The sequence below is a fragment of the Scomber scombrus genome, chromosome 19 (genome assembly GCF_963691925.1).
Source record: "Scomber scombrus chromosome 19, fScoSco1.1, whole genome shotgun sequence".
NCBI classification, from domain to species: domain Eukaryota; kingdom Metazoa; phylum Chordata; class Actinopteri; order Scombriformes; family Scombridae; genus Scomber; species Scomber scombrus.
Genome location: NC_084988.1, coordinates 671095 through 693383, shown reverse-complemented (window position 1 = coordinate 693383; position 22289 = coordinate 671095). Strand labels below are relative to the sequence as shown.

General features: G+C 39.5%; 2 protein-coding genes across 2 annotated transcripts; one reads left to right on the top strand and one right to left on the bottom strand.

Moving 5' to 3' along the window:
• Nucleotides 1-548: 548 nt before the first annotated feature.
• Nucleotides 549-7863, bottom strand: ccdc65 (coiled-coil domain containing 65). The gene is made up of 8 exons (XM_062440785.1): nt 7720-7863; nt 7292-7459; nt 5873-6042; nt 5037-5187; nt 3805-3978; nt 2694-2912; nt 1280-1402; nt 549-851 (listed from the first exon to the last, which is right to left on the bottom strand). Exons 1-8 carry the CDS (start codon nt 7861-7863, stop codon nt 549-551), a joined length of 1452 nt encoding a protein of 483 aa, XP_062296769.1.
• A 2464-nt stretch (nt 7864-10327) lies between these two features.
• On the top strand, nt 10328-12721 carry LOC134001216 (tripartite motif-containing protein 16-like). The gene is made up of 2 exons (XM_062440784.1): nt 10328-11131; nt 11438-12721. The coding sequence occupies exons 1-2, from the start codon at nt 10490-10492 to the stop codon at nt 12161-12163; spliced, it is 1368 nt and encodes a 455-aa protein (XP_062296768.1). The 5' UTR covers nt 10328-10489; the 3' UTR covers nt 12164-12721.
• The last annotated feature ends 9568 nt before the right edge of the window (nt 12722-22289 follow it).

Genomic DNA, 22289 nt, shown 5'->3' with positions numbered 1-22289 from the left:
CTTTTAACAGTTTAATGGAGACCTGATGAAGCTCAGGATGAACCAAGTAAGCAAGTTTCTGCACATTTAACTACAAATTTTACTTTTAAAACCTCTTTAAGGAAATAAATAATATCATTGCTGCCACAAAGAATTCACGTGTCCATGTGGTTTAGTTTAAATTTAAAGGGTTAAAATGTGAAAATAAACGTATGAATAACTTCACACATTCTTTTTTTGTGGACCCAGCATCAAATTTCTGCTTTTAATCCATTTAGAGAGAATATATTAGAGGATTATGGCAAAAATGTCTAAGTGGTGTAACCATAAAAACTTTGTACCAAATAATTCAACTTGCTTAAAAACAGTAAATTGTCAATAAAACACCATATCAACTAGTTTGGCATGATCTTACATTATAACTTTTATTATAACTAAATGTAAGTCTTTTTAAGGACGCTTTGGGAAGTAAACAGTAAATAAAACCCCTGAAATCAATCACAGCAAATCACAGTTTATTCTAAATTCTTCCTTAAAGGGGAACAGACATTAAAACAGAGTCCGTCTCTTTAGTGTTTGAAGGCGTGAACCGCTTCTACGAAGGCGACGTGGCGTCTGTCGTTGTTTCCTCGGCCGGTGGCGGCGGCGGCGTTCACGGTCACTGGGGCGGCGTGCACGGTCAGCAGGGCGTGGCGTCCGTCCAGCGTGGCGTCGCTGACCGTCATGGCGTCCAGGTGCTGGCGCAGCAGGAGACGCAGCTGCTGGTTCTCGCGGTTCAGGTCCTCGCGGTGTTTCCTCAGAGCTTCACGCTGCAGCAGAGACGCGTTGCAGCGACGCATCACCTGCTGCAGCTCCGGGAACGTAGACGCATCCTGCAGGACCACGAAGAGGTTAATCAGGAAGTTAACCCTTCACACGCTGATCATAGTCTGACTCAGTATTAGTCTCCACATGATTCACATTCATACATTCATCATCAGTCATTTATGAGCTTCATTAATCCTTGAAGAGAAAACTGAAAATAAAAATGTATCAGCTGCACCAAAATGTATAAAAAGATGCATTTTATTCCCATTTTTGTAAACTCATATTTAAGAAGGAGTCCGACTAAAATAAATATAAAATTGGATCAAATTTGACCCTGAACAGCATGTAAAGGGTTAAAAATGTCTCAGAGGCTCAGAGTAGAAACTATGATGTCGTGCTTTAAACATATGTTTTAGTGCCAAAGTCTCTTTTTGTTCCTTTACTTCCACCGCAGCTCAACAGGGAAACACTAATCGTTTTGTTTTCTCTCTACCTTCGCCGCTCCTTCCATCTCCGGTTTCAGTTCGTCTGTCGTTGACGATAAAGTTGTGAAGACGTTTTCCTGCTCGCTCTCCAACTTCTCACACATCTCACCCACGCGTAAAACCCTCTCTCCCTGAAAACAGAGAAAATAGAGAGAAGATGAAGAGAAAACAGAAAAGATTAAAAGATGAAGAGAAAACAGAAAAAACTGAGAAGATGAAGAGAAAACAGAAATCAGGGAAAAGATGAAGAGGAAACAATGAAAAGATGAAGAGAAAACAATGAAAAGATGAAGAGGAAACAATGAAAAGTTAAAAAGATGAAGAGAAAACAATGAAAAGATGAAGAGAAAACAGAAATCAGGGAAAAGATGAAGAGGAAACAATGAAAAGATAAAAGATGAAGAGGAAACAATGAAAAGATAAAAGATGAAGAGGAAACAATGAAAAGATAAAAGATGAAGAGGAAACAATGAAAAGATGAAGAGAAAACAATGAAAAGTTAAAAAGATGAAGAGGAAACAATGAAAAGATAAAAGATGAAGAGGAAACAATGAAAAGATAAAAGATGAAGAGGAAACAATGAAAAGTTAAAAAGATGAAGAGGAAACAATGAAAAGTTAAAAAGATGAAGAGGAAACAATGAAAAGATGAAAAGATGAAGAGAAAACATTGAAAAGATAAAAGATGAAGAGGAAACAATGAAAAGATGAAAAGATGAAGAGAAAACATTGAAAAGATAAAAGATGAAGAGAAAACAGAAATCAGGGAAAAGATGAAGAGGAAACAATGAAAAGATGAAGAGGAAACAATGAAAAGATGAAGAGAAAACAATGAAAAGATGAAAAGATGAAGAGAAAACAATGAAAAGATGAAGAGGAAACAATGAAAAGATAAAAGATGAAGAGAAAACAATGACAAGATGAAGAGGAAACAATGAAAAGATAAAAGATGAAGAGAAAACAGAAATCAGGGAAAAGATGAAGAGGAAACAATGAAAAGATGAAGAGGAAACAATGAAAAGATGAAGAGAAAACAATGAAAAGATGAAAAGATGAAGAGAAAACAATGAAAAGATGAAGAGGAAACAATGAAAAGATGAAGAGAAAACAATGAAAAGATGAAGAGAAAACATTGAAAAGATGAAGAGAAAACAATGACAAGATAAAAGATGAAGAGAAAACAGAAATCAGGGAAAAGATGAAGAGGAAACAATGAAAAGATGAAGAGAAAACAATGAAAAGATGAAGAGGAAACAATGAAAAGATAAAAGATGAAGAGAAAACAGAAATCAGGGAAAAGATGAAGAGGAAACAATGAAAAGATGAAGAGGAAACAATGAAAAGATGAAAAGAAAACAATGAAAAGATGAAGAGATGAAAGGATGACCCAGCGGTGACATCACACATCACGTGACAGCGTTACCTTGGCGATCACGGCCTGCAGCTTCTTGGTGGTGGCGGCGGTCGTCACGGTGAGGTCGGCTAGCTGCTGCCTCGCCGCAGCGTGAGCCTGAGTCAGCTGACTACGGAGACGATGAGTCCTCCGGTTCACTTCGTCTTTACCGGCCGTCAGATCGCAAGTCACGCCCTCGTTTTCTGTCTTACTGCTCACGAGATTCGCTCGCATCGTAAAGATGGCGTCCTGACGGGAGAGAGATGACATCATCTACGACTTAATCTACGAATTAAACTACGACTTCATCAACGAATTAATGTACGACTTAATCTACCAATTAAACTACGACTTCATCTACGATTTACTCTACGAATTAATTTATGACTTCATCTAAGAATTAATGTACAACTTTATCTACGACTTCATCTACGAATTAATCTACGACTTAATCTACGAATTAAACTACGACTTCATCTACGAATTAATGTACGACTTCATCTACGAATTAATGTACGACTTCATCTACGATTTACTCTACGAATTAATTTATGACTTCATCTACGAATTAAACTACGACTTCATCTACGAATTAAACTACGACTTCATCTACGAATTAAACTACGACTTCATCTACGAATTAATGTACGACTTCATCTACGAATTAATGTACGACTTTATCTACGACTTTATCTACGACTTCATCTACGATTTAATGTACGATTAATGTACGACTTTATCTACGAATTAATGTATGACTAATTATAATCTACGATTTCATTTATGAATTAATCTACGAATTTATCTACGAATTATTTTGCTTTTATGCTAGTTTTTATTTATCTTTTATATCGATGCTTTAACCTTGTAGCACTGAGATTTGATTTAAATGTAAAGTGTGCTACAAATAAAATGTAGTATTAGTATTATTATTATTATTAATATAAGTAGTAGTAGTAATATTAGTAGCATTATTATTATTATTATTATTATTAATATCATTATTATTAGTATTATTAATATTATTATTATTAATATTATTATTATTAATATCAGGCTTTGATACACACACAGTTCTTAGTTGGTTGTTATTAGAAGTGTTTCTGTCACATTTAGCTGAACCCTGAAGTTAGTTTCTGACCTGCAGCCTCTTCAGGTTCTTCATGTCTGTGTTGAGCCTTTCGATGAGATGTTGGTTTTTAGAGACTAACTTCTGCAGCTTGTTGGCGTCGGCCGTGTAGCTCTGCAGAACCTCCTGATGCTGCCGGCTCTTCATCAGCAGCTTGTCTTTGGTTTCCATCAGCAGAGACGTCGTCTGTGCAGAGAGGAGGAGACGGAAACCTCACAGGTAAGTCTGAGTTATATATATATAGATATCATATATATCATAGTAGGGCTGGGCAATTAATCGAAAAATTATGGGAACCGAAATTTAGAAACTCTAATCGACTTAATCTTGCTAATGTCAATTAATCGTGGTGTTCACTGTTGCCATGACAGCAAAGGTTGCTTTAACCACATTAACCTTAAAACAGGAGAGTCAAACTCATCTTCATTCAAGAGCCACAAACAGAACAATATGATCTGATGTGGGCCGGTCCATTAAAGAGAGGGAAGGAAGGAAGGAAGGAAGGAAGGAAGGAAGGAAGGAAGGAAGGAAGGAAGGAAGGAAGGAAGGAAGGAAGGAAGGAAGGAAGGAAGGAAGGAAGGAAGAGAAGACAGGAAGAAAAGATGCAAGGAAGGAAGAAGGAAGGGAAGACAGGAAAGAAAGAAAGGACAGATGGAAGGAAGGAAGGAAGAAAGAAAGGAAGGAAAGAAAGGACAGATCGATGGAAGGAAAAGAAGACAGGAAGGAAAGATGGATGGAAGGAAGGAAGGAAGGAAGGGAAGACAGGAAAGAAAGAAAGAAAGAAAGAACGAAAGAAAGAAAGAAAGAAAGAAAGAAAGAAAGGACAGATGGAAGGAAGGAAGAAAAGACAGGAAGGAAAGATGGAAGGAAGGAAGGAAGAAAAGACAGGAAGGAAAGATGGAAGGAAGGAAGGAAGGGAAGACAGGAAGGAAAGTGGGCCGGATTGGAGTCCTCGACGGGCCGTTTCTGGCCCTCGGGCCTCATGTTTGACACCCCTGCCTTAAAACATCATTACTTTCCCTCCCTAAAGATCCTCATGTGTGAGGGCAGCAGCGTAAAATACTAAACTAAAGAAACTGTGAAGATACATAATCATTCATCAAGGGAGGAGATAATCGTTCATTCATCGTAATCGAAGTTAAAAGTTACATTAATCATGATTTAGATTTTTGCCATAATCGCCCAGACTCTGAAATATCTGAGTCAGGAAGGTTCTGAAATGAGTCCAGTTGTTAGGTTTTTACCATCTCATCAAAAGCGTTGTCGCATGCCGCCATGCTCTCACTGTACAGTCGGTGGATTTCCTCCAGCGCCGCTTCGTGTTTCTTGTCCAGACTGAAGGCTGCGTCCTCCAGCTCGGCTCGCTGCTGTCCGGCGTGCGACGTCACGTGTTTCCTGTAAAACAGACGCAGTTCACAGCCGATCACCGAAGACTTAACATCAGCTGCTGGATTCTGTCAAGGTGAGTTCCAGTTTAAACTGTAGGAGATGTGATCTTTACCTGTGTGCTGGTAGCTGCTGATATTCTCATGTTCATGTTTTTATTATTATTATTATTATTATTATTATTGTTATTATTATTATTATTATTATTATTATTATTATTGTTATTATTATTATTATTATTATTATTGTTGTTATTATTATTATTATTATTATTATTATTGTTGTTGTTGTTGTTTTTATTATTATTGTTGTTGTTAAACTTTATTTTATCTTGAAAGACCATTAAGGAGGAATCCCCATTTACAAAGATTTCAAGAAACCACAACAACCTGCAAAACCATATTAGGTAAAAGAAAATAATAGAAAAGAAAAGAAAAATATTAGGTAAAAAAAAATAAAATATTACGTAAAATAACAGAAAAAGAGAAATTATTAGGTCAAATGAAATAAATGAAAGAACATAATAAGTTAAAGCAAAGAAAATAAAACATTAGGTGAAATAAAATGAAATAAAATATTATCATTCTGAATCAGGCAGATGCTGAAGTCTGAGTTTCACAGCATTTACATGTTGTCGTGTTGTGTCTGCAGTGAGCTCCGTCTCCTGCAGGAGGCGCCGTTGCTCCTCACTCACCTCTCAGAGCTGTGGGTGGAGCAGAGGTGGTGCAGGCGCTGCTCCCACTGCTGCTGCAGGAAAAGCATCTGTTGGTCCTGCTGAGCACGCAGACGCTCCACCTGCTGCAGGTGAACGCGCCGAACCCGAGCCGACTGACGCTCCGCCTCCTGCAGGTCGCGCTCCAGCGTCTGCAGCGCAAACACAACAGAATATAAAGGAAATAGACAATATTAGGGAAAATGAAATTAAATAAAATATTAGGTAAAATTAAATTAAATAAAATATTAGTTAAAATAAAATAAAATAAAATATTATTTAAAATAAAATAAAATAAAATAGAAAATATTGGGTAAAATCAAACTAAATAAAATATTATTTAAAATCAAACTAAATAAAATATTAGTTAAAATAAAATAAAATAAAATAAAATATTAGGTCAAGTAAAATAGAAAATATTAGGTAAAATAAAATAGAAAATAATAGGTAAATTAAAATAGAAAAAAATGGGTAAAATCAAATTAAATAAAATGTTAGGTAAAATAAAATAAAATATTAGGTAAAATAAAATAGAAAATAATAGGTAAAATAAAATAGAAAATATTAGTTAAAAGAAAAGAAAAGAAAATAAGGCAAAATATGAGGTAAAAAAAAAGAAGAAAATATTAGATACAATAAAAGGAAAGAAAAGTAAAGGAAAATATTAGTTAAAATAAAAGAAAAAAAGTTTCTAGCTTCTGGGTTTAATTCCTCGTTATTCGGCTCCACTGCACATGCTCAGTAGTGTTTCCTTTTCGGCCCAGATATTTGATGAATAAAGTGGGTTTAATTGGTACTGTGACATTTAAGCCCATGTGTGCTCCAAATAAGCCCACGTCATGATTTATTTACTAAATATAAGAATTAAAAACAGCAATATATGTAATCAGTAACATGTTCAATATTAACAAAATGAGTAAAATCTTAAAGGTGTGACTTCAGATCAGGCGGGGAGTTCTGGTCCTCTGAGCGGAGGCCAACGCGAAGTAACTTAAAACTGCATTCTATTAAAAGGCCACCAGGGGGCGACCGTTTTGGTGTCAAAAGGACTTCCGTCTCTATACAAGTCAATGGAGAATTCACCAACTTCTCACTTGATTTCTAACCTCAGTAAACGTTTTCAAAATGTGTTTATGGTCTCAATCGCTAGTTTAAAGCCTTCTTCAATGCAGTATGATGTTCATTTGGGACATTTTGGCCTCCCTGATTTTATATGTGACGATAAAGCAGGGTATGCATTAGGGCGTGGCTACGTGGTGATTGACAGGTTGATTGGTTCACAGGTTCAGGAGGGCGCCTCATGCTCCTCCTGATGCCCATATAAGTAGAATCCATGTTTTTATTTTTCCCAGCATGCACCTGAAATTTGGAGCAGTCTGAGTCCTGCAGGTGTCTCCTCACCTTGATGATGCTGTGCAGGCCGTCCAGCTGCCTCTCGAACGTCTGGCTGAACACCGTGACGTCTTTACGAAGCTCGACGGCTCGAGTCTGACGGAGAATCGCTCGCCAGCCTTCGTTCAGCTTCAGCAGGTTGACTGCTGTGTTCCTCTCCTCCTTCTGCAGCTTGTCCTGGTGACAAACACACAAACATCAGTAATGTTTATTGACATTGTGAGGAAGGAGATAATTGGACTTTATGTGTATTACTGTGGTCATAGTGGGTGATGGAGGTGTGGTAGGTGCTTTATACTGAAGGGTGTTCTTAATATTTTGTCCACAAAAACTGAAAATGTATAAACTTCATAATGTAGAATTGATATGAGAGCTGTTGTATTGGATTACACAGGTCAGTGAGTTTATGTCTATGATACAGATTAAACTGGAGTCACCTTCAGGAACAGGGTGAGGATCTCCTCTTTCTTCTTGGCCATCTCCTCCTCTGCCTGAGCTCTCTGCTGCATGTACAACAGTCGCTCCTCCTCCGTCTTTCCTCCACCTTTACCTCCTCCTCCTTTCTTCGCTTTCTTCGGCATCTTCGGTCTCCTACCTCCTCTTCCTCAGTCTGCTGCTGTTTAATACACAAAACACCTGACACACAGATACACACACACACACACACACACACACACACACACACACACACACACACACACACACACACACACACAGAGAGACTCAAAATCAGACTTTACATGTTCCATCCATCCATCTTCTGCCACTTATCCGGAGTCGGGTCGCGGGGCAGCAGCCTGAGCAGGGAAACCCAGACTTCCCTCTCCCCAGCCACTTCGTCCAGCTCTTCCCGGGGGATCCTGAGGCGTTCCCATGCCAGCCGAGAGACATGGTCTCTCCAGCGTGTCCTGGGTCCTCCCCGGGGTCTCCTACCGGTGGGACGTGTCCTGAACACCTCACCAGGGAGGCGTCCAGGAAGCATCCTAACCACCTCATCTGGCTCCTCTCAACGTGGAGGAGCAGCGGGTCTACTCCGAGCTCCTCCCGGATGACCGAGCTTCTCACCCTATCTCTACGGGAGAGCCTAGCCGCTCTACGGAGGAAGCTCATTTCAGCCGCTTGCACCCACAATCTTGTTCTTTCGGTCAGTACCCAAAGCTCATGACCATAAGTGAGGGTAGGAACGAATATCGACTGGTAAATCGAGAGCCTTGCCTTTCGTCTCAGCTCCCTCTTCACCACGACGGATCCGTGCAGAGTCCGCATTACTGCAGACGCCGCACCAATCCGCCTGTCGATCTCCCACTCCATCCTTCCCTCACTCGTCAACAAGACCTCGAGGTACTTGACCTCCTCCTCTCGGGGCAGGATCTTATCCCCGACCAGGAGAGTGCACTCCACCCTTTTCCGGCTGAGGACCATGGACTTCGCACTCGGCGGCAAACCGATCCAGTGAGAGTTGGAAGTCATGGTCTGATGAAGCCAACAGGACCACATCATCTGCAAAAAGCAGTGACCCAATCCTGAGGTCACCAAACCGGACCACCTCAACACCCTGGCTGCGCCTAGAAATTCTGTCCATAAAGATTATGAACAGGATCGGTGACAAAGGGGCAGCCCTGGCGGAGTCCAACCCCCACCGGAAACGAGTCCGACTTACTACCGGCAATGCGGACCAAGCTCTGACATCGGTCGTACAGGGAACGGACGGCCCGTATCAGGGGGTCCGATACCCCGTACTCCCTGAGAACCCCCCACAGGACTCCCCGGTCGAATGCCTTCTCCAAGTCCACAAAACACATGTGGACTGGTTGGGTTCCCATGCACCCTCAAGGATCCTGCAGAAGGCGTAGAGCTGGTCCACAGTTCCACGACCCGGACGAAAACCACATTGCTCCTCCTGAATCCGAGGTTCGACTATCCGACGGACCCTCCTCTCCAGTACCCCCGAATAGACCTTACCAGGGAGGCTGAGGAGTGTGATCCCGCTATAGTTGGAACGCACCCTCCGGTCCCCCTTCTTAAAAAGAGGGACCACCACCCCAGTCTGCCAATCCAGAGGCATTGCCCCAGATGAGCCCTTGCTATGCGTTGAAGTGAGACCGACTATATCTAGCCGGAACTTCTCAACCTCGCGCACCAGCTCAGGCTCCTTCCCCACCAGAGAGGTGACGTTCCACGTCCCCAGAGCTAGCATCTGCACCCGAGGATCGGACCGCCAAGGCCCCCCCCTTGGCCTGCTGCCCAGCTCACACTGCACCCGACCCCTTTGGTCCCTCCTACGGATGGTGAGCCCACGGGAAGGGGGTCACACGTTGCCTCTTCAGGCTGTGCCCGGCAGGGCCCCATTGGTGCAATCGACTAATTTGAGTTTAAACCAATGAAATATCTCACATACACATTTAAGCCTAATATGACGGTTGATTTATTTTTCTTCTTAAAACTTGTATGTAAAAATGTACTTTTACTGTAATATTTTAACTACATCACTCATAATACTGCAGTACTTTTACTGTAATACTGCATACTACATCACTCATAATACTGCAGTACTTTTACTGTAATACTGCATACTACATCACTCATAATACTGCAGTACTTTTACTGTAATACTGAATACTACATTACTCATAATACTGCAGTACTTTGACTGCAGCAGGATTTTTCATGATGTACTTTTACTTGTAATAGAGTGTTAGTACATTGCAGTATTAGTACTTTTACTGCAGTAAAGTATCTATGTACTTCTTCCAGTACTGCTGCTGACAGTTTCTACAGAGGATCATGTGACTGTCAAAGGTCGACATTTATCAGCAGAGTTTCTGGATAAGATGAACTTTGGTTTTATTTACTTGTATTTCAAACACAAACAACATGATTAAAATGTGAAATCTGTTGAAATGTTGAGCAGCTTTTAACTGAGACTTCACTGTAAATGAGGAAACACAGTTTGAATCCACAGTGTGGTTCCTCGTCCTGATAACCGTCCCTGTTCTTTAAACACAACAAGCTCCACTCCTGGATCAGATTTCCTTGTTCTCTCACTTTAAATCTACAGTTTGTAGATGGGTGTAACCAACATGTGACGCAGCACAGAGCTGTCAGGCTGCATTTATGACTGAATCACATGTTGTTCTGATCAAAGTTCAAACTGATTAAACTTATCAGGAAGTGAAGCTCAGACAGTCGTTGCCTCTGAGAGCTGAAATGGCGCAGAACAATCAGCTGGACCAAGAAACCTTCTGTTGTTCGATCTGTCTGGATCTACTGAAGGATCCGGTTACTACTACCTGTGGACACAGCTACTGTATGAGCTGTATTAAGTCACACTGGGATGGAGAGGGTCAGAGGAAGATCTACAGCTGCCCTCAGTGCAGACAGACCTTCAGACCGAGGCCTGTCCTGAAGAAAAACACCATGTTAGCAGCTTTAGTGGAGCAGCTGAAGAAGACTGGACTCCAAGCTGCTCCTGCTGATCACTGCTATGCTGGACCTGAAGATGTGGCCTGTGATGTCTGCACTGGGAGGAAGCTGAAAGCCTTCAAGTCCTGTCTGCAGTGTCTGATCTCTTACTGTGAGAATCACCTCCAGCCTCACTTTGAATCAACCAAGTTAAAGAAACACAAGCTGGTGGAGCCCTCGGAGAAGCTCCAGGAGAACATCTGCTCTCGTCATGATGAGGTGATGAAGATATTCTGCCGTACAGATAAGAAGTATATCTGTTATCTGTGCACTATGGAGGATCATAAAGGCCACGACACAGTCCCAGCTGCAGCAGAAAGGACTGAGAGGCAGAGAGAGCTCGAGGTGAGTCGACTAAACATCCAGCAGAGAATCCAGGACAGAGAGAAAGATGTGAAGCTGCTTCAACAGGAGGGGGAGGCCGTCAGTCTCTCTGCTGATAAAGCAGCAGAGGACAGTGGGAAGATCTTCACTCAGCTGATCCGTCTCCTCCAGAAAAGAAGCTCTGATGTGAAGCGGCAGATCAGATCCCAGCAGGAAACTGAAGTGAGTGGAGTCAAAGAGCTTCAGGAGAAGCTGCAGCAGGAGATCACTGAGCTGAAGAGGAAAGACGCTGAACTGATGCAGCTCTCACACACAGAGGATCACAACCAGTTTCTACACAACTACCCCTCAGTGTCACAACTCAGTGAACCTACAGACTCATCCAGCATCAATATCCGTCCTCAGAGATACTTTGAGGATGTGACAGCAGCTGTGTCAGAGCTCAGAGATAAACTACAGGACATCCTGAGGGACAAATGGACAAACATCTCACTGACAGGGACTGAAGTGGACGTTTTACTGCCACAACCAGAACCCAAGACCAGAGCTGAGTTCTTAAAATATTCACGTGAAATCACTCTGGATCCAAACACAGTAAACATACAGCTGTTATTATCTGAGGGGAACAGAGTAGCAGAAAATACATATCAAGGACAGTCTTATTCTAGACACACAGACAGATTCACTGATGATACTCAGGTCCTGAGTAGAGAGAGTCTGACTGGACGTTGTTACTGGGAGGTGGAGTGGAGAAGAGGAGGATTGTTCACAGGAGTTAATGTAGCAGTCGCATACAAGAATATCAGGAGAGCAGGACGTGAATCTGGATTTGGACGTAATGACAAATCTTGGTCTTTATATTGTTGCATTAACAGGTATGAACTTTGGTTCAACAACATTAAAACTCCCTTCTCAGGTCCTGATTCCTCCAGATTCGGAGTGTACCTGGATCACAGAGCAGGTATTCTGTCCTTCTACAGCGTCTCTGAAACCATGACTCTCCTCCAGAGAGTCCAGACCACATTCACTCAGCCTCTCTATGCTGGACTTAAGGTTGGTTTTGGATCGACAGTTGTGTTGTGTAAACTAAAATAGACAGAAGTCATTTCAGACTTCATGTGTCAGATATTGTAATTCTTCATGTTTTTGTCTCCATGTTTCTGAGCTGCTCAGAGATCAGCTGACACGCTAATAGTGATATTCAACACTTTATTAACTTTATGTATGTGTTGTTGATATTATCAGTTTCTTTAAATTTGACTTTTTCCTGTGTGTTTTTATCCATGGAGGCTCTCACTGCTCATCACCATGTTTTTAACCTTCACTGACATTTCTTCAGATGAAAATGTGAACTTCTCTTTGTTCTAAATGTTAGTTTCATGTTTGTATTGATGTATTTGTGTCTGTTGTTTCTCAAACAGAGAAAACAGCAGAACTTCCTCCATCACAGATATTTTGTTCTCATCACTTTGTAAATTCATAAAGAAATGTTCAATCAAACTGTAATGATCATGATAATAATCATTAATGATGTTCTTGTACATAGCTGACATTCTGGGTTAAACTAACTGACTGTGTGGATGAAGTCAATCTGAACATGAAATCATTGATCACACTTTACTGATTGGATGTGTTGACAATCTGAAGCTTCAAAAATCAATAAAGATGATTTTTATCAACAGTGATCAAAGTGTTTTCTTCTCATTCAAAGCTTGTGGAGAAAATGTGAAACTACAATGAGAGTTTATTAGAGACAGTTTTCCTCCTGAAACACCACAAAGTTCACATAATAATACTGCAGTACTTTTACTGTAATACTGCATACTACATCACTCATAATACTGCAGTACTTTTACTGTAGTACTGCATACTGCATCACTAATAATACTGCAGTACTTTACTGTAATACTGCATACTACATCACTCATAATACTGCAGTACTATTACTGTAATACTGCATACTACATCGCTCATAATACTGCAGTACTTTTACTGTAATAGGAGGATTTTTCATGCAGTACTTTTACTTGTAATGTAGTATTCTTACAGTACTGTATTAGTACTTTTACTGCAGTAAATAATCAGAGTACTCGTACCTCTTTACAGTGAAATTGATATCACCAGTGTTGGGGAGACTTAAAGTCCATCTAAAGTAAGAATAAATATGTGTTCTGAGTTTGACATACCACAGAAAAGTGTGTTATTAACCACCCTGCCAAATGTGAATGATTAAAAAAATCGCCAAATATATGAAATTAGGCTTCAAAGTTGTGTAAAAGTCTGCCTCTTTCTCTGCTCCCAAACGCTGTGGGAGTGCCCACCGAGTCCGCTGAAGCCCCGCCCCTACCAAGTGTCACCTGTCAATCAAAGTCACCACTTCTACCAGAAACATGGACGCTACGTTTTAGAAATTCATTTATGACCTATTTAATTTGTTCAGACGAAAATGTCTAAATTTACTTTACAGTCTTTAAACTACATGTAGCTACTACATAGCTTAACTACAATTTGCTGTAACTTGCTGGTAGTTAAACTAAATGTATATTTTGTGCTGCATCAAGTTTTTCAACTACTTTTTGGGTCATTTTTTGTAGTTTAACTCAATTTACAAACTACAATGTTGGCCAATAACATGAAATATTCTTTTTTTTTTTTTTTTTTTAACTCTCTTTGAAAAAAGGCATGAATCATGTCATCACAAGCCAACATTGTTGTTCAAGACACACAGATCTAGAATATGTTTTCCTCTTTGTATTTTTTATTATATTTTTTGTTGACTGATTAACATTTCAGATTTACAAGTGGGTATTAGTAGGTAGGATTTTCATTTTCTCTTTATATTACCCAACATGTCTATAGATTACCCAACATGTCTATATGTATGAACCTACAGTATGTTGACCAGCTTTTTTTCTTTAAATAAATAAACTGAGTTGAGGCATATTTCTGCTTGCATGTGAATTTTTTGTAGGCTATTATATTTAGTTTCATATACACCACATGTTGATTTATTTAACGCTGAGTTAAATAAGTATAATGAGTATCAGTACTTGCTAAAGCTAGTTTTTTAAGCTTTAGTTTCACAAACTACATTTCTCCAGGGGTAGAAATGTGGTTTATTCAAACTACTGCCAGGCTGAAGTTAATGAGTTAATGATTCCACTTGCCATTTCTAACTGTTCTGTTTTTAATATGTATTTGCATTGATTTTAATTTATTATTGGTCATCTGTCCATTTCCTTTTGTGTTATTGATATAAGAAATTAATGATTTACCAACAGACAGAGTTACAATAGAAAAGGCTAGTGTTGTCAGAGAGGTTTTATGCTGTTCTCTACCTGGGCTGCCTCAGTCGCCTCCCATAGCTGACAGATATTTCCATATTTCTCTCAACAGTTGGCAAACATATTCCCTTAATTAGTAGGAAAACAGAAGTTCAAAAGTGACTCCCCCATCTCACATAGAGTTGAACTCTCTTTCTGCCAGTCTCAGCAAACCGTTGAGACAGAAAGTATTCAAACAGTTATGTAAAACAGGAACACACACACACATTGTATGAATTGAAACATCTGAAGTACAGTATAATCTTAATTTTTATAACAGTTATGTATTTTATTATTTATTTTCTCTGCATAGGAATAATGGCTATTACCACAGAGACAGTGAGAGTAATATGAGTGCAGCGCCCTCTGCTGGTGAGCCTGAACTCAGGCAACAGTCTGTGTGTCTCTGTGGTAGGTGCACATTTATCAGCTCCGTAAAAATAGAGATATTAACCTTGTTTTTATGGCTAAAAGTGTGTTTCTGTACCTTATATCATGACTTAAGCCTCCAATGACTGGGGAAAAATACTATATGTCAATATTACCACATTATCGGTGGTTTGCTAGCAAAGCTCTGTATGTGAATAGTATGGAGTAGCTGCTAGCAAGCACCAAGTCAAACTTACCTTATTTTATGTTATTTTATTTTAGCATTTTTTGGAGAAGTCCATGTGAGAGACTGACTGTGGGATATCACTCCTTTTAACATCAGGTATGCTGTATTGTTCATTTAATTTTCATGTAACAAGAGTCTCTTCTTCCATAACACAACGCAACAGAGATAGAGAGTACACAACCGCCACACAAAGTAGCTTCCCCAACAATGGACGTCACTATTATTTAGTGTATTTGAAGGTAAACTCTGCTGAAATGAACGTGAAGTCAGTGGAAATGTTAAATGTTAGATATGTGTTTGTAATATTAACTCACCTGTGTGGATGTTTCTGTCTCACCTGTGAGAAAACAGCTGGAATCTGTCGGATGTGTGTTTGGGTTTCCGTCACCATGGCAACAGCTTAGAGACGGCGCGCGTCAGATGTACGGAAGCCGACTGCAGCTTCGCTTTTTTACTCTTTCATTTATAAATGACGTTATCTAATATCTGGACATAATGAGATCATTTATGAAGAGATTTATCACACGGGTGGAGCTTATTCTCTAACATCAAACAAAGTCACGTGTGTATTTATTAGTTTTTGTGTGTGTGTGTGTGAGAGAGAGAGAGTGTGTGTGTGAGAGAGAGAATCTAAGAGAGTGTGTGTGTGTGTGTGTGTGTGTGTGTGTGTGTGTGTGTGTGTGTGTGTGTGTGTGTGTGAGAAAGAGTGTGTGTGTGTTGTTATGTAAGTGCATGTACGTAGCCTATATGTATATATGTATGTAAATTTGTATGTGTGTATATTATGTGTGCAAATGTGTATGTGTGTGTATTATGTGTGTAAATGTGTATGTGTGTATATTATGTGTGTAAATGTGTATGTGTGTATTATGTTTGTATATATTTATGTGTGTGTATTATGTGTGTAAATGTGTGTGTGTATATTATGTGTGTAAATGTGTATGTGTATATTATGTGTGTAAATGTGTGTGTGTATATTATGTGTGTATATATGTATGTGTGTATTATGTGTGTATTATGTGTGTAATAACAGTAATTTTCAGGTTGAAGCCATATAATCTGTTAACTTATGAACACTGTTTCTGCAGTAAAGCTGTGAGTAATGTCTGTATGAACTGTTCCTTTAATTAAACCAACACTACACTCTAATATTCACTGATTTTAACCTGTATGATGCTTTTCTATGTAAACTGAACTTCAGCGTGACTCAAACATCATGAGAACGAGCTGATCACGTGACTCAGTGTGTCTCCTGTTATCTGCAGGTTGGCCAGCAGAGGGCAGCACATGTCTGTTTCACTTCAACATGAACACACTCAGAGGACAACATGTAAAAATAACTACTCTTTATTGAGAGACACGAGAAAAAAAAACAGGTAATAAATACAGAAAAAAAGGACAGAAGCAAAATCCCATCAGAGGTTTCTTTTACAGAGACATAGAACATCTGATATTTTAACTTTTTATTTTTCTTACAGTCTGGACATCTTGTTGGCAACTACAACAGAAAGCAGAATGAAACCCATCCAGGTATCCCTTTAACTACTAATCCTGTTCTCTGTCATCATCTCTCAGGGTTTACATTGATTTCAGCACATTTTTATAAAAAAAAAAACTTGCAACTTGCAGAGACTATAAACATTTCAAAGATAGTAAATTAAGCTGTTTAACTGAATTACAAATGAAAAATCCAATTATGTGAATGAATTTAACCCTCCTGTTGTCCTCGAGTCAAGGAAGGAAGGGAGGATGAAGGAAGGAAAGGAGGGAGGAAGAAGGAAGGAAAGGAGGGAGGAAGGAAGGAAGGAAGGAAGGAAGGAAGGAAGGAAGGAAGGAAAGGAGGGCGGAAGGAAGGGAGGAAGGAAGGAAGGAAGGAAAAGAAAGAAGGACAGAGGAAAGAAGGAAGGTAATGGGGAGGAAAGAAAGAGAGAAGGAGGGAGGAAGGAAAGGAAGGGAGGAAGGAAGGAAGGAGGGAAGGAAGGAAGGAAGGAGGGAAGGAAAGAAGGAAGGAGGGAAGGAAAGAGAGGGAGGGAGGAAGGAAGGACAGAAGGAAGGAAGAAAGAGGGATGAGGAAGGAAAGAAGGAAGGAAAGAAAGAGAGAAGGAGGAAGGACAGACGGAAGGAAGGAAGGGAGGAAAGAAGGAACAGTCAAAACAGACGGAGTCAATTTGACCCGGGAGGACGACACGAAGGTTAAAAGACATACTCTGGAAATAACAGTTAGTTTTTCAGGCTCTTCCCTCATAAACATACTTTAAAGTTCAGTTTAAGAAAATGAAGAGAAATCTGAAAGTTTGGCAAATGTACATCAGGATAATTAATTATAATAATAATTAACGAGGATGAAGCTCAGACATTTGAAACCAAATGAAAGATTTTCCTGTTAACAAGTTTTCTGATATTACAAATAAAAAAAATCTGATCATTTTTTTCTTGTTGGCGACAATTAAGTTCAAAGTTTTGTAAAATATTGTAAATTTAAGGAGAGTTTATAATCTTTCTGAGCTTTCAAATGAAGCTCACAGATACGACGGCCTGTTATCACGTGACCTGAGCGCCTTACTTAAAGCGATGGTTCGGTGTAATTTCGACCTAGCGTCATATGCACCATGACGTCTATCTAACCACCCGCTCCGCTGCTTTTTTTTTCATTTTGTCGCAAACTGGTGGAGTTAGGGACCACCAGTGTATCTGGTAAATGACTCCACTAATAATGCCTGGATTGTTATCAAACTTCTACAGTAGTACAAATACGGTCTTTACTCATAAATCGATGCATTGGAAAGTTTGTAAGTACACCAGGAGTTTATTAAAATAACACTTACCTGATGGCTTTTACTCTGCTGCTAAAGCTGTAAACATCGTCGAAATCTCGTGTGATTACTGAAATCCTGTGTGGTCGCGCGAGATCCCCGCACACCACATCTGGAGATCTGTGCGGGGATCTCGCAAGACCACACGGGATTTCAGTGATCGCGGCCTGAAGGCCATCAGGTAAGTGTTATTTTAATAAACTCCTGGTGTACTTACAAACTTTCCAATGCATGGATTTATGAGTAAAGACCCTATTTGTACTACTGTAGAAGTTTGATAACAATCCAGACATTATTATGGCGCTTTTCCACTACACAGTTCCAGCACGGCTCGGATCGGCTCGCCTCGGTACGGTTCCAGGAACCTTTTCCATTACAAAAAAGTACCTACTCAACGTGGGCGGGGTCGTCATAGCACGGCTCCGCGAAACTGCCGTGACAATGGAGGACATTGAGGGGATGGTGTACTTGCTGCTGTATGAGGCTTTCTGTCACACACAAAGCAAGTTCCTTCCTTTACTTCCTTCCTTCCTTCCTTACTTCCTTACCTCCTTCCTTCCTGCTGCTGTATGAGGCTTTCTGTCTCACACAAAGCAAGAAAATTGAGCCGTATAGCTGTAACTATGGTTGTAACGCTGCTGCCGGTATTTAAAAATGCCGGGTTTGATTCTTATGCCGGACGGCTCATGACTCTTCCAGCGACAACTCTTCTGACCAATCAGCAGCCAGCAGTGTGTCGACGTCACATTTTAGTATTGGCTTGGCTTGCTTGGAACCTCACCAGAGCAGGTACTAAAAAAGGACCAGGTACCAGGTACTATCCCTAGTGGAAACGCAAAAAGAACCGAGGCGAGTCGTGCTGGAACTGTGTAGTGGAAAAGCGCCATTAGTGGAGTAATTTACGAGGTACACTGGTGGGTGCGTTAGCGCCTGTACTAAGCCATGCTGCTGATAGCGCTAACTCCACCAGTTTGCGACCAAATGAAGAAAAAAAAGGGCTGAGCGGGTGGTTAGATAGACGTCATGGTGCATATGACGCTAGGTCGAAATTACGCCGAACCATCGCTTTAAGTCATGTGATAAAACCTGAGCGAGAGGGCCGAGCACGGTCAAAAGCTCTGGAAACAGCTGGTAAGTGAACCTTTGAGTTTGATTCGTTCGTTTTGGTCAGAATGAACTCCTGTGCTCCAGTTTAACTATTTTTTCTTGTTTGTTTTAAAGAAGAATCAGAAAATGAAATAAAAAGTGATTTTCATCTCAGTGTGTCAGGAGGAAATGTTTCACTTGGTTCAGAAAAAAAGGAAAAGATTAGAAAAGAATTGCTTAACATTGAAGGAAATCCTCCGTAAAACCTCCGTCTGTGTTTAAGAGACGTAAAACATTTAATGAGATAAACATTACATCATCACTGTGTGTCTGAAAGCAGTCACTCGTTCACTAATCACTCGTTCACTAATCACTCGTGTACTAAATCTTTCTTTTTCTAAACACTAAAATCTATGAAATGGAGTCACAGTCATGCATTTAACCCTCCTGTTGTCCTCGAGTCAAGGAAGGAAGGGAGGAAGAAGGAAAGAAAGGAGGGAGGAAGGAAGGAAGGAAAGGAGGAAGATGGAAGGAAAGGAGGGAGGAAGGAAGGAAGGAAAGGAGGAAGAAGGAAGGAAAGGAGGGAGGAAGGAAGGAAAGGAGGGAGGAAGAAAGGAAGGGAGGAAAGAAAAGAAGGAAGGGCGGAAAGAAAGGAAGGAAGGAAGAAAGGAAGGAGGAAGGAAGGAAAGAAGGACAGAGGAAAGAAGGAAGGTAGGGGGGATGAAAGAAAGAGAGAAGGAGGGAGGGAAGAAGGAAAGGAGGGAGGAAGGAAGGAAAGGAAGGAGGGAAGGAAAGAAGGAGGGAGGGAGGAAGCACAGAAGCAAGGAGAAAAGGGGGACGGAGGAAGGAAGGGAGGAAAGAGAGAAGGACGGAGGGAGGAAGGAAGGAATGGAGGAAAGAAGGAACAGTCAAAACAGACGGCGGTCAATTTGACCCGGGAGGACGACACGAAGGTTAAGAAATTAAGCAGTTTTTAAATTGAATTTTGGGTCATTTTTCTAAAATTAAATTATTTTGCATTCACCAAGAAAAATTAACTGTAGCATCTTTTTTTATATAAATTAGCTTCTCTGCTTCAACCAATTACACAAAAGCTGACTGTGATCCTCTTAATTTTATTTAAAAAAGAGCATTAAGCAAAGAAAACGTGACACCGGAATAACAAAACAATCCAAGTTTAGCTGAGTTAGCATTAGTCAAATCTATTTGAAAGGATGTTTTTACCTAGTTTTTGCTCTTTTCGTCTAATACTTCATATTTTAATCATATGAGCTGTGATAGAGAATCAGACTGTCAGTGACGAGTGAGTGATTTTAACCTTCTACTGTTCTATGCTGATGATGATTGGTTGTATGGTGATTTTCCAACATCTTCCTCATTAAATAGAAAAAAATGTTTTGTGGCTTTTTAATATAAATGTGTAATTTTTTTAATGTTTGTCTTTTATGTACATGATGTTTTTTTTCCGTGTATGTACAAAAGAAGCGGAGGAAACTGCTTCATATGCGTTTGTAGCAGCCGATAACGTAATAATTTTGCACGTTTTAAATGTAATAAAGCTGATAGTGTGATAAAATTTCAGACTTAATAACGTAATAACTCATTTCCAATAATGTAAAAAGTTATTACGTTATTGGCTCGGTCAAAACGATAACGTAATAAAATACTAATATCACTTTTAGGGTGAAATTTGGGAGTTGTTAAAACCAGAATTAAATTTTTGTGCAGCTAAAAATGTTTATATATACAAATGTACAAGTTTGACCTGTGTTTATTAAAAAGATTTCCAAAATCAGCATTCAAACATGTTTTAATATTCATTATATGGTATAAAATGTTCATTTGGACCATAAACTAACTATCAGAATATGAACAGTATGTAAAGGGTTGAGTTTTAGGTTGAAATAAAGTTATGCTTGTATTATATTTCTCTCTTAAAAACTTAAAAACATCAACGTCTATTTAACCCTTAAATAAAGTAATATTGGTATATTATTACGTTATTGGCTCCAGTTGTTACATTTGTAAAGGATTATTTTTACCGAGCCAATAATGTAAAAACGTATTACATTATTGGCCTTAATCAGGCGGGGAGTTCCAGTCCTCTGAAATGAGGCCAACGTGGAAGTAATTTAAAACTGCATTCTATCAAAAGGCCACCAGGGGGCGACCGTTTTGGTGTCAAAAGGACTTCCGTCTCTATACAAGTCAATGGAGAATTCACCAACTTCTCACTTGATTTCTAACCTCAGTAAACGTTTTCAAAATGTGTTTATGGTCTCAATCGCTAGTTTAAAGCCTTCTTCAATGCAGTATGATGTTCATTTGGGACATTTTGGCCTCCCTGATTTTATATGTGACGATAAAGCAGGGTATGCATTAGGGCGTGGCTACGTGGTGATTGACAGGTTGATTGGTTCACAGGTTCAGGAGGGGGCCTCATGCTCCTCCTGATGCCCATATAAGTAGAATCCCTGTTTTTATTTTACCCAGCATGCACCTGAAATATTCAAGATGGCGCTGCTCAGATCTGATACTATTGGCCTCCGAGCAGCAGTCCACAAACCAATGGGTGACGTCACAGATGTTACGTCCATTTCTTATATACAGTCTATGGCCTTTACAGATGTAATAACTGGAGCCGATATTAATACTAATATCACTTTATTTGAGTTTTAAGTTGAAAAAAAGTTATGCTACTATTATTTTTCTCTCTTAAAAACTTAAAAACATCTCTATTAACCTCTATCAACCTCTATTTGACCCGAGCATAATACAAGTGTTATGATTATTTGAAAGACCTAATAGTGAGACTATAAGTGCCATATAAGTGTGACACTTTATATCCAATCAATTAAACTTAAATAAAGTGATATCAGTATTTTATTACATTATCGGCTCCAGTTATTACATTTGTAAAGGATTTGTTTTACCTAACCAATAATGTAATAACCAGCTAATAACTAAATAACTTATTACATTATTGGCCAAAAAGTTATTACATTATTAGTTCAGAGATTTTATGACATTATCAATCAATCTCAATCAATCAATCTTTATTTGTAAAGCGCCAAATCACAACAAAGTCATCTCAAGGCACTTTACACATAGAGCAGGTCTAAACCGAACTCTTCAGGTTTAATTTTACAGAGACCCAACATTCACACATGAGCACTATCATGAGCATTATCAGCTGTATTACATTTAAAAATGATTACGTTATGTCGTTATAACATTATCGGCTGCTACAAGGATGTTTTAAAGTTAAGACCTGATTAATATTATGTCAGCGAGGGTTCTAGTAAATATATATATGTACAAACACATATTTCTGTAATAGTGGGGACTTGTTTCTTTACCTTTGAAGTGAGAATATTTAGACA

Coding starts and splice junctions, on each gene's coding strand:
- ccdc65 (XM_062440785.1), bottom strand. CDS start 7,863: ATGCCGAAGAAAGCGAAGAAAGGAGGAGGAGGTAAAGGTGGAGGAAAG. Junction 6,043..7,291: donor GCCTGCACAGCATCATCAAG/GTGAGGAGACAC, acceptor TTTGCGCTGCAG/ACGCTGGAGCGCGACCTGCA. Junction 2,913..3,804: donor AGAACCTGAAGAGGCTGCAG/GTCAGAAACTAA, acceptor CTCTCCCGTCAG/GACGCCATCTTTACGATGCG.
- LOC134001216 (XM_062440784.1), top strand. CDS start 10,490: ATGGCGCAGAACAATCAGCTGGACCAAGAAACCTTCTGTTGTTCGATC. Junction 11,132..11,437: donor AGAGAATCCAGGACAGAGAG/AAAGATGTGAAG, acceptor CAACTCAGTGAA/CCTACAGACTCATCCAGCAT.